This window comes from Pseudophryne corroboree, chromosome 4, assembly GCF_028390025.1.
Source record: "Pseudophryne corroboree isolate aPseCor3 chromosome 4, aPseCor3.hap2, whole genome shotgun sequence".
In the NCBI taxonomy this organism is placed as follows: Eukaryota; Metazoa; Chordata; class Amphibia; order Anura; family Myobatrachidae; genus Pseudophryne; species Pseudophryne corroboree.
In genome coordinates this window covers 795,767,680-795,780,384 of record NC_086447.1, presented here as the reverse complement: position 1 = coordinate 795,780,384, position 12,705 = coordinate 795,767,680, and the positions used below count along the sequence as shown (strand labels likewise).

The following is a 12,705-nucleotide window of genomic DNA, read 5'->3' as shown; positions in this document are numbered from 1 at the left end:
CATGCCTTGGCTCCAGCTACATAACCCACAGTTCGACTGGACAACGTTGCAGCTTACCTCATGGGGTTCACACTGTCATCATTCCTGCTTAGCCCAAGTGTGTCCTCTTAAGTCCACCGAAGTGAAGTCACAGCTAAGCCTCCCAGCAGTTTATCAAGACTTCGCAGACGTCTTCTGCGAAAAAGCTGCTGATATCCTGCCGCCCCATAGGGAATGGGATTGTCCCATTGATCTCCTTCCTGGCAAGAAGCCACCCAGGGGGCGCACCTATCCTTTGTCTGTTCCTGAAACAGAGGCGATGAGTAACTACATTAGAGAGAATCTTCAGAAAGGATTCATCCGTCCGTCATCATCACCCGCTGGCGCAGGTTTCTTCTTTGTCAAAAAGAAGGATGGAGGACTGCGTCCATGCATTGACTATCGGGGTCTCAACGACATTACCGTCAAGAATAGTTATCCTTTACCACTCATTACCGAACTGTTTGATAGAGTTAAGGGGGCTCGCATCTTCACCAAGTTAGATCTCCGCGGTGCCTATAATCTCATCAGAATCCGGAGTGGTGACGAGTGGAAGACAGCCTTCAACACTCGTGACGGCCATTATGAATACCTGGTAATGCCATTTGGGTTGAGTAATGCTCCAGCGGTATTCCAACACTTCGTGAATGAAATTTTTCGTGATGTCCTGTATAAGTACCTCGTTGTTTACTTAGATGATATTCTTATCTTTTCTCAAGACCTTCCATCTCATCGCCTACAAGTCTGTGAAGTTCTCCGACGTCTTCGTGAGAACCGTCTCTACGGGAAATTATCCAAATGTACCTTCGAAGTTCCCTCTATACCCTTCCTGGGGTATATAATTTCCGGATCGGATCTTCAGATGGACCCGGCAAAATTGGAAGCCATTGCCAATTGGTCCATTCCAAACTCCCTCAAGTCTATCCAGCGGTTCCTGGGTTTTGCCAACTATTATAGAAAATTTATTCGAGGATTCTCCACTCTCATCGCTCCTATTACCAACCTGACTCGGAAAGGGGCAGATCATTCCAACTGGTCAGAAGAAGCCTTGGCAGCCTTCCGGAAGATCAAGCTAGCCTTTATGTCTGCTCCAGTGCTGTCACAGCCAGATGTCAACAGGCCGTTCGAGTTGGAGGTAGATGCCTCTAATGTTGGGGTTGGAGCTGTTCTCTCCCAGAAGGGATCTGATGGGAAAGTCCACCCTTGTGGATTCTATTCTCGCAAGTTTCTTCCTGCAGAAGCTAACTACTCCGTGGGAGATCAAGAGTTACTGGCAATCAAACTGGCTCTCGAGGAATGGAGATATCTCCTAGAAGGGGCCAAACATCCGTTTAACATCTTCACGGATCATAAGAACCTGCTATACCTAAAAGCAGCTCAGTGCCTTAACCCTCGCCAGTCCAGGTGGGCTATGTTTTTCTCTCGTTTTAATTTCAGGCTTCATTTCCGCCCAGGTTCACAGAATGTGAAAGCCGACGCATTATCCCGGTCCATGGAATCAGAAGAGGGAACATCTGACTCTGTGCCACATTCCATCCTGAGTCCCGTGGTTTTCGCTGCCTCTCAAGTCTCTCCAGCTCCACCTCCGGGTAAGACTTTTGTTTCCCCAGAACTCCGTCCCAAGTTGCTAGCTTGGGCCCACCAATCCAAGTTCACTGGTCATCCTGGTGTCCTGAAGACATTCAAGTTCCTTTCTGCGTCATATTGGTGGCCAAAGATGAAAGTGGACATCCAGGATTTCGTGGCATCCTGTCCAAAATGTGTGCAGCACAAGACTCCTCGTCAGTCTCCAGCAGGTCAGTTACAACCCTTATCAGTCCCTAGTCGTCCTTGGTCTCACCTATCAATGGACTTTATCACTGATCTTCCACCTTCTCAGGGACATAACACTATTTGGGTTGTAGTGGACAGATTTTCCAAGATGGCTCATTTCGTTCCTCTCCAGGGTCTCCCTTCTGCCCCGAAACTTGCCCAGATCTTCCTACAGGAGATCTTCCGTTTACACGGGTTACCCTCCGAAATAATATCTGATCGGGGGGTACAGTTTGTAGCAAGGTTTTGGAGGGCCCTCTGTTCTGCCATGCAGATAAAACTGAAATTCTCGTCTTCATACCATCCTCAGACGAATGGGCAGACAGAGAGAGTCAATCAGGAACTGGAGACTTTCCTACGGCTATATGTGACATCCTCCCAGGATGATTGGTTTAATCTGCTCCCATGGGCCGAGTTTGCCCATAACTTTCGTTACCACACTGCTACAGACACGACACCATTTTTTGCAGTCTATGGGCAACATCCCCGAGTACCTGAATTCCAAGAACTCCCTCACATGGATGTTCCTGCTGCCACTACTGCTCTGACCCAGTTTTCCTCCATTTGGAAAAGAATTCACGTTTCCCTTAAAAAAGCCTCCAGTCGATACAAGATCTATGCCGACCGTAAGAGACGTGCGGTTCCCCATTTGAAACCGGGGGACAGGGTTTGGTTATCAACCCGCAACCTTCGTCTCAGGGTTCCTTCCATGAAGTTCGCACCACGCTTTATTGGTCCTTACCCTATTGAGAGTGTCATCAACCCAGTGGCTTACAAGTTGAAATTACCACCTTCACTTCGTATTCCTAATGCCTTTCACATTTCTCTCCTCAGACCTCTAGTCCTAAACCGCTTTCAGAATACTCTTCCAGCAGGTCCCAAGGTTCGAACTCAGCGGGGCGTGGAATTTGAGATCAACAAAATTCTGGACTCTCGTTGCCGGTATGGACGTCTCCAGTACCTGGTCGATTGGTTCGGTTATGGCCCAGAGGAGAGAAGCTGGGTGTATTCATCTGATGTCCATGCTCCTAGGTTGGTCCGTGTCTTCCACAGCACTCATCCCTCCAAACCACGTGGGTGTTCGGTGTCCACCCCTAAAGGAGGGGGTACTGTCAGGAATCGACTCACCAGGCTGGCATCCGTCCGCCGTTGCGGACTCCGTCCTGGCTCCCTGCGGTCACCTGTCACCTATGCCCCTGCCATGGGTCATCATCTGGATCCTGGGGGTACTCCTGAGCCAGCAGGCGTGTGCGCGCCGCGTCCCCGCTAGGCCGCGGCGTGGGCGCCGCCATGACAGTCTCCAAACAAGCTAGTATGCTGCGGCCAATCCGGTGCGTGGCCGCACCCACTTTCCTTTCCTCCATCCAATCCCTGCACACCATGGGGTATATAGGAGGCTACAGTTTCACCTCACAGGCATCCTGGACTTTGTGTCATTCTGACTACCTGCATGAAAGGATCAGCTCCTGTCTCTCCTGAGTTCCTGCAAAGAACTTATACTCCTGGTGATTCTGCTTTACTCCCGTGGAACTTCAAGGCTCAGCAATACCAGCAACCTGCATTGGGCTTCACACTCATCACCACCTTGTGTGCTTCAGCCTGCAGTTGAAGACTAAACTCCAGGTGTGTTCATTTCCTCCACCTGTGACACAGCTTGCTGCTGCCAGTGCCTCATCACCTGCACTGTGAGTTGGTCTCCTGCTTATGCAAAGGTTTGCCATTTCCATTACTGCCTTAGTTCTCTGTTTTAAACCCCTGCACTGGTTTCCTAGCCAGTACCATTCCATTGACATTCACTCTGTTGTTTTATATTTCCGGATATGATTTCTCAAGTCACCTATCATCCATTTCCATAGACTATCTGTTGCAATACCAAGTGTTTGACTTTTTCATCCGTTATTATTATTTCTGCTGCATTACTGTTTAACTTCATCTGCTCAATAAAATACCATTGCGCTCATGCGCAGGAACGTTATACAATCTCCTCGTTTCTTTCCTCCTACCTCCACTGACCCACTAGCGCCCCCTCCGGGGACACAGACCAAACACAATCTGACAACCCCATAATGACAGCGAGAAAAAGGCGTTTTTGAGATTTTTGCAAATTTATAAAAAATAATAAGATTTTAATACCTACAGGTAAATCCTTTTCTCTTAGTCCGTAGAGGATGCTGGGCGCCCATCCCAGTGTGTACTGTATCTGCAGTTATTAGTTGTGGTTACACACATGTTGTGTTACGTTTATTATCAGCATGTTGCTGCAATTGGTCATGCCGTTGGCTTGTGTTCTGTTGAATGCCACGTTGTGCGGCATGCTTGAGGTGTGAGCTGGTATGAATCTCACCTTAGTTTAACAATTAATTCTTTCCTCGAAATGTCCGTCTCCTTGGGCACAGTTAGTATAACTGTAGTCTGGAAGAGGGGCATAGAGGAAGGAGCCAGTTCACACCCTTTCAAAGTCTTAAAGTGCCCATGTCTCCTGCGGATCCCGTCATACCCCATGGTTCTAATGTAACCCCAGCATCCTCTAGGACGTATGAGGGGGGGGGCATAAGAAATCACATGTACATAAGTATTCACAGCCTTTGCGCAGTATGCACCTTTGGCAGCAATTACAGCCTCAAGTCTTTTTGAATATGATGCCACAAGCTTGGCAGACCTATCTTTGGGCAGTTTCACCGATTCCTCTTTGCAGCACCTCTCAAGCTCCATCGGGTTGGATGGGAAGCATCAGTGCACAGCCATTTTCAGATCTCTCCAGAGATGTTCAAACGGATTCAAGTCTGGGCTCTGGCTGGGCCACTCAAGGAAATTCATGGAGTTGTCCTGAAGCCACTTCTTTGATATCTTGGCTGTGTGCTTAGGTTCGTTGTCCTGCTGAAAGATGAACCGTCATCCCAGTCTTAGGTCAAGAGCGCTCTGGAGCAGGTTTTCATCCAGGATGTCTCTGTACATTGCTGCATTCATCTTTCCCTCTATCCAGACTAGTCTCCTAGTTCTTGCCGCTGAAAAACATCTCCACAGCTGCCACCACCATGCTTCACTGTAGGGATGGTATTGGCCTGGTGATGAGCGGTGCCTGGTTTCCTCCAAACATGACGCCTCGCATTCACGCCAAAGCGTTCAATCTTTGTCTCATCAGACCAGAGAATTTTGTTTCTCATGGTCTGAGAGTCCTTCAGGTGCATTTTGGCAAACTCAAGGCGGGCTGCCATGTGATTTTTACTAAGGAGTGGCTTCCGTCTGGCCACTGTACCATACAGGCCTTATTGGTGGATTGCTGCAGAGATGATTGTCCTTCTGGAAGGTTTTCCTCTCTCCACAGAGGAATGCTGTAGCTCTGACAAGAGTGCCTATCGTGTTTTTGGTCACCTCCCTGACTAGGGCGCTTCTCCCCGATCGCTCAGTTTAGATGGCCGGCCAGCCAGCTCTAGGAAGAGTCCTGGTAGTTCCAAACTACTTCCATCCACTGTGCTCATTGGGACCTTCAAAGCAGCAGATCTTTTTCTGCACCCTTCCCCAAATTTGTGCCTCGAAACAATCCTGTCTCGGGGGTCTACAGACAATTCCTTTGACTTCATGCTTGGTTTGTGCTCAGACATGCACTGTCAAGTGTGGGACCTTGTATAGACAGGTGGGTGCCTTTCCAAATCATATCCAATCAACTGAATTTACCACAGGTGGACTCCAATTAAGCTGTAGGAACATCTCAAGGATGATCAGTGGAAACAGGATGCACCTGAGCTCAATTTTGAGCTTCATGGCAAAGGCTGTGAATACTTATGTACATGTGATTTCTTAGTTTTTTTTATTTTTAATAAATTTGCAAAAATCTCAAAACTTTTCACATGGTCATTATGGGGTATTGTGTTTTGCACGACTTGATGCATAGCCTTCATCTGTGTACAAGAAATGAGGAGTATAGTTTGTAAAGATGCTCATACAGCCCTAAGAATCTCTGTTGTAGCCTTTGAAACAATTGTACTGTGTATAGTGACTCAGTGGGAGATTTATCAAAACTTGGAGACAGATCAGCTCCTTACTGTCATTTTTCACACACAGCGTGTAAAATGACAGAAGCTGATTGGTTGGAACTATCTCTCTCCACTTTATCTCACGCAGCTTTGATAAATATCTCCCTTAATTAAGTCCTAAACTAAATCTGATACTTACTATTCCCAACATGGAGAAGCTTTCAGTGCAACAGCCGCTGAATATTTTCTCTAACAGGGTTCCTGCCATTGCCAGCAGACTGGGAAAATCCCTATCTCAGGGGTAAACCTCATACTTAGTAGTTCTGAGTTAAGGGGGGTACTCACGGAGCGATCGCTGCTTAAAATCTAAGCAATCTGACTAGATTGCTTAGATTTTAAGCACGATCGCTCCGTGTGTAGCCCCCTCAGCGATAGCGATGCGCAGCCCCGCGCATCGCTATCGCTGCTGCTAGATTGGCCTGCATGCAGGCCAATCTAGCGGGTCGCTCACTTCACCCGCTGGGTGAAATGAGCGGCCCCCCCGTCTGCCCCCGCACGCTCAGCACAGATCGCGCTGTGCTGAGCGCCGGGAGAGATGTGTGCTGAGCGGTTCGCTCAGCACACATCTCTCTGCCATCGGCCAGTGAGTACTGGCCTTAACCCTCTCTTCGTCAGTCTTGCTTCCACTCTTGTAATTCTTTCCCAAAGCCTCATAGATAAGCCCTCATCATAATCAGAAACTCCCTCATCAATCAGTCCAATCATCCTCCTGCATTCATCATTAAATCTCTCCGCCTCATCATTACCAAATCTTCATCAACATCAATATCCACATTATCAACTAGGCAAGTTTTTAATTTTCTGATTTTCATAATGCTGACAATCAGATTGTCGGCAACGTGATGTTGAGCACACTGTTGACAGAGGTACTAATGTTACTTAAACCATTTGTCAGCGGTGTAAGTTTAAATTTGATGTTTTACTGTAGTGTTTAAACTTATATTGCTGACACAATGGTTTAAGTAACATTAGCACCCATGTTGGCATAGTGTGCTCAGAATCTTCTGCCAAAAAACTGATTATTGCCAATGTGACTTTGAGAAAAGCATACTGATTCCACAATTAACACCCATTAAGCCCTCTCGGGTATATTTACTAAAGTGCTGGTCTATAGAAGTGGAGATGGTAGCAACCAGTCAGATTCTGGCTTGTATCTTATAAAAGTTTCTAGCTAAATGACAAGTAGAATCTGATCTCCACTTCTACCCCTCAGTCTCCTGAAAATAACCTCTTAGTAATTATCTGCACTTAATTAAACACCCCCTCCCGCTGCTTTCCTTTCTTCCCAAGTTGATCTTTCACTTGAATACAGATAGGATAGGTGTTTGACTGCTATACTTGGGATCCCCTTTTTAAGGCTGCTTTGACATTATTTGATTCAGTGTTGTCTTTAGGACTGTTTATTTTTTTCATTTTGGTCTTCAATTTCCAGTAGTTGAAGTCCTCATCTCTGTTTCTGCTACTCTGCTAAAATCCACAGTAGTGCAGTGTGATAAGCACAGGATGTGCAAAGAGACGGAGGGCGGGCTTGTTGGCATCCAGATTGGCGCAGGGTGACGGGGAGCATGCTGGTTTGTTGGCGCAGGGTGTTGAGGCTGTGCTGGTTGGGGCAGTGAACACTGCGTAATTAATTTTATTTTTCTTTGCAAATATAACAAAATTGCTGGCTCCTAACCTTTTGCGTAAATTTGTCTAAGCCTAAGCTTCAAATGTACCATGTATAAAACAAGAAATCTCCATTTGTTCACACTAAACAGCTCCCCCCACCAATATTTATTTTATTAAAGGTAAAACAAAAACCTGTTTATCCATATGGCATTTTCCCTTTTAACTTTTTTGACAATACACTAGTTCTGCTGAGATCAGTGATCACGACAGCCTGACAATGACTGAATTGCGGGAGCTGCCCGACCTCGCCGTTTAGTGGCAGCCTGTGCGCTCTCAATAGGTAGAAGAGTCAAGCTTTTTCCTTTTGTACATGAAATTTGACTTTAAATATCACTTCACAGAGCAAATTTAATTTGACAAGAAAATCATGACTTGTTTCATAGTTTGCGTTTTAATTGAAATAGTGATTGAATTTCATTATAGTGTTTAAATGAAAAGGTTATTAACAAGTTGAGTTCAGCGAACCATTTAAGCACTACCACTGTCAGCGAAGGTTTTGTTCTGCGCATGTAAGCTTTTTTTTTTTGCTATCTGTATATATAATTATCATATGAATTGAGGTGAAACCGCTTTCCAGATTAAATCTATCACAAATATACAGTGATTTTGTAAGGCTACTGCAATGAACTGCCTCAGTGTCTGTTTTTTGTATTTCTCTTTCTGTTCCCTTTATCCAGTTTCCAGAGTGGGCCTGTGCACTTCAGCCGGCCCTGCGGCCAGAGGAAAACACTAACCACCTCAGATTGTACCTGGAGTCACCCATACATCAGCCAGTCATGTTTGATTATTCAGTATTAGCAAACAGGTTGTCAGAAGTGACTGATCACTCCAGCGAGGAGAATGAGACCTGCCGTGTAGTACGAATGAAAGCCAAAAGCAAGGTTTGCTCCAATCCAGTACTATTTTCTTGGAGAAATAGGTTCAGGAACTACGGGACAGGCGGTGAAGCTATTAAATAAAGTGATTGATTAGATAGATGATAGCTAGATTAAAGATATTTTTTTAGAAAAGAAGGCACTTAAAATGGACTAAAAAAAACTGATCTTATGGAAAATACATTTCTCTCACGTCCTAGTGGATACTGGGGTCTTGTACTTTAGTACCATGGGGTATAGATCGGGTCCACTGGAGCCTGGTAATTTAAAAACCTTTAGTGTGTATATGTGTGTGCTGGCTCCTCCCCTCTATGCCCCTCCTACTAGACTCAGTTTAGAAAAATGTTCCCAAGGAGCCGGGTGCATTTCTCTGGAGCTTTAGAGAGTTTCCTTTTTGTTTTTATTTTAGTTTATTATTTTCAGGTAGCCCTGGTTGGCAACCAGGCTACCTGCTTCGTGGGACTTAGAGGGGGGGACCGAACCAACCTCCTGAGGGGTTTCCCGGAGCGGGACCTGAGGCGGGAAGGTGCCATTTCCTGCTGCTGCGGATCAAGGCTGCATGCACGCTGCTCCTTCAGAGACCCACGCTGCTACTGGACTCTGTGCTGGTGCCAGGGGGTCATAGAGAGGGTGGAGCACGCCAGCGGTAGCACCGCTGCACTACTGTCAGGTCATTCACTTAGTTACACATTGTACTGCTGTGTTCTGTGTGCTGTTGTCCGCTCCTCAGTGTCACTCCAGGGGCTCTCTAGGGTCTGTGTGGAGGTGTTGGTCAGTGGGCTGCACTGTTTTTACAGTTGTGTAAGATGTCTGTGGACATGGTAATGTGTGCTGCCTGTAACTCAACCCCGTCTTTAGCGGGGGTCACTCGTGTGAACAATGTTCCTTGTCTCCACAAGGTCACAGTTCACAGGCACCTGACTGGCTAGATAGTTTTAAAAGCATGATTCAGAATGTTAATTCAGAATTAGCTGCAGCTAGAAAAGAGAGACAAGTGTTAAAACACTTTATTGATTGTGTGGCCAAAGCAGCAGATACCAAGAAGGCTTCTCAGCCCCCTCAAGTGGTTTCACAAAAACGCTCACTACCACAGGTGCTCCAGTCTGATTCTGATCAGCCCGATGTAGATGATAATGATATGGATGAGGACAGCTCTCTTTGCTGTGAGAGAGGCTCTTCACATGCCGGATCAGGAGTCAGAGCCAGATGAGGAGTTGTATTTTAATGTTAGACCAAAGACCTTAGCAACTTTTCCTGTGTCTAAAGAGTGAAACTCCCTGGCCAAGGAAGCATGGTTAAACCCTGGTTAAAAAAAAAAATTCCTCAGAGGTTTTTAACTACTTTTCCCCTTCCAGCTGAGGACAGGAAGGTATGGGAAAAAACCCCGTCAGTCGATACGTCTGTATCCAGACTGTCTATAAAATTGGTACTGCCAGTGCCAGGGGCTATATCCCTAAAAGAGCCAGTTGACCGTAAGATTGAGACCATGCCCATGGCAATATATACGGCAGCAGGTGCAGCACAACGCCCCACAATTGTTTATAGGTGGATTTCCAGGGTGGTAGTCAAGTGGTCAGGTAATGTTATTGACTGTTTAGACTCTGCCCTGGGATGAGGTCATTACTCTCCTGTAACATATACAGGATACTGCAGATTTTATGAGTGAGGCTATTAAGGAGTTGTGTAAGATAAATGGCCGCACTACTGCTATGGCTGTTTCGGCGCGCAGAGCTCTGTGGTTAAGTCAGTGGTCGGTAGATGCTGATTCCAAAAAGGGTGTAGAAAATCTTCCATTTACAGATGATGCCTTGTTTGGAGACGAATTAAATAAATGGATCTCCCAAGCAACGGCGGGTAAGTCTACCTATCTGCCACCTGCTAGACGTTCTTACACCGGACCCTCATTGCAGTCCTTTCGTGTGGCAAGGTTCAAAGGCAGGGGCCAAGGGGTCTCCACCACTCCCAGAGGATCTCGTGGTAAGTCCCGTAAACCTGCAAATGCTGTCTCCCTGGACCAGACCACCGGATCCCCTGCCGCTAAGTGTGATGGTTGGCCCCAGCAGCAAGGCGACTTTCAGGTAGGTGCTCACCTTCAACACTTCGCCGACGTGTGGGCGGAATCCTGCCGGGATCCTTGGGTGAGGGACCTCATTTCCCAAGGATACCGGCTGGAATTTCAAACACTCCCTCCTCACAGATTTTTCAAGTCTGGCTTACCAGCTTTACCCACAGCAAAAGTTACCTTACGAGAGGCTATTCAAAAACTCTTGCAGACAGGGGTGGTGGTTCCTTTACCACCTCCGTTACACAACAGGGGGTTTTACTCCAGTATTTTTGTTGTTCCCTAACCAGACGGTTCGGTGCGCCCCATCTTGAACCTGAAGTCTCTAAACCCGTTTCTGCAGGTGTTCAAATTCAAGATGGAATCCCTACGGACGGTGGTGTCCGCTCTGGAGCAGGGGGAATTCCTGGTGTCTCTGGATGTTAAGGATGCTTACCTACACATTCTCATGTGACCCCCTCATCAGGCTTACCTCAGGTTCGCTTTATTGGACGACCATATCCAGTTTCAGGCCTTACCCTTTGGATTATCCACAGCTCCGAGGGTCTTCACCAAAGTCATGGCGGAGATGATGCTGCAACTGCGCATGATGGGAGTAAACATAGTCCCCTACTTAGACGATCTCCTCATAAAGGCTTGTCCAAGGAGCATCTGCTGCACAGCATTGATCTGATGACTCGCCTACTTACGGATCATGGGTGGATCCTACATTTTCAGAAATCTCACCTGGAACCGACCCAACGTTTTCAGTTCCTGGGAATGATTCTGGATACAGTGTCTCAAAAGGTATTTCTCTCGATGGACAAGGCCTTGACTATCCAGGCTATGGTTCGCTCGGTGCTCAGTACTCACAAGGTATCCATACATCTTTGCAGTCGATTACTGGGCAAGATGGTGGCTGCTTACAAGGCAATCCAATACGGCAGATTCCATGCCCATCCATTTCAGCTGGATCTACTGGACAAATGTTCGGGGTCTCACCTTCATATGCATCAGGAAGTGACCTCATCTCCGAAAGCCCGGATTTCTCTATTATGGTGGCTACAGGTTCCTCACCTGGTGGAGGGCAGGAGTTTCAATATCCACTCATGGACTCTACTGACAATAGATGCCAGTCTCCGGGGTTGGGGGGCTGTGACCCAAGAGGCCCAGTTCTAGGGGATATGGTCGAGACAGGAGTCTGTTCTGCCGATAAACATCCTGGAACTCAGGGCAATTTACAATGCTCTTCTGCAGGCGTCTCATCTCCTGAAGGATCAGGTGATCCAGGTTGTCGGACAATGCCACGGCTGTGGCGTACATAAACCAACAAAGGGGAACAAGAAGCAGAGCGGCGATGCGAGAGGTGTCAAAAATCCTCCTCTGGGTGGAGGCCAACGCAGGGGCCATCTCAGCCATATTCATTCCAGGAGTGGACAAATGGGAAGCAGACTTCCTCAGCAGGTACGACCTCCATCCGGGGGAATGGGGCCTACATCCCCAGGTGTTTCAACAGCTAATTCACCGTTGGGGCTGTCCGCAGATAGATCTGATGGCTTGTCGACTCAACAAGAAGCTATGCCGTTACTGTAGCAGAATGAGGGATCCACAGGCTGTTGCAGTGGACGCACTGATGACGCCGTGGAGGTACCAGTTTGTGTACCTGTTCTCTCCTCCACCGCTAATCCCAAGGGTTCTAAAAAGACTGAGAAGGGAACGCGTTCAGGCCATTACCCCGGATTGGCCGCGACGGGCGTGGTACTCGGACCTCCTAACCATGGCTCTGGTGGATCCCTGGCCTCTACCGTTCCTAGAAGATCTTCTTCAACAAGGTCCATTCGTCTATCCAGACTTGACGGCTTGGAAGTTGAGAAGGACATTCTAGCTAGGAAAGGTCTTCCCTCCAGGGTCATTTACACCATGGTCCAGGCCAGGAAGATGGTTACGTTGAAACCTTACCATTGTATCTGGAAAACGTATGTTTCTTGGTGTGAGGGAACGGTGTCTCCCGTGGAATTTAGAATTGGTTGTTTTCTACTTTTCCTGGAAGTGGGAGTGAATATAGGCCTACGGTTAGGCTCCATCAAAGTTCAGAATTCTGCGCTCTCTATTTTTCGAGAAACAATTTGCTGTGTTGCCTGAAGTACAAACTTTCTTGAAGGGAGTTCTTCATTTGCAACCCGGCTCTGTGGGACCTCCAATGTGGTTCTGTCCTTTCTCCAATCGGACTGGTTTGAACCCTTACATAGGGTGGAGT

At 47.2% G+C, this 12,705-nt stretch overlaps 1 protein-coding gene across 5 annotated transcripts in view; it reads left to right on the top strand.

The window, feature by feature from the left end:
- Positions 1-12,705, top strand: part of PREPL (prolyl endopeptidase like) — a 180,007-nt gene that overhangs the window by 63,469 nt on the left and 103,833 nt on the right. For all 5 annotated transcript variants that reach the window (XM_063918366.1, XM_063918368.1, XM_063918365.1 and 2 more), the window contains exon 9: positions 8,210-8,413. In XM_063918366.1, coding sequence (XP_063774436.1) covers positions 8,210-8,413 — 204 coding nt within the window. The remainder of the gene's footprint in view (positions 1-8,209; positions 8,414-12,705) is intronic.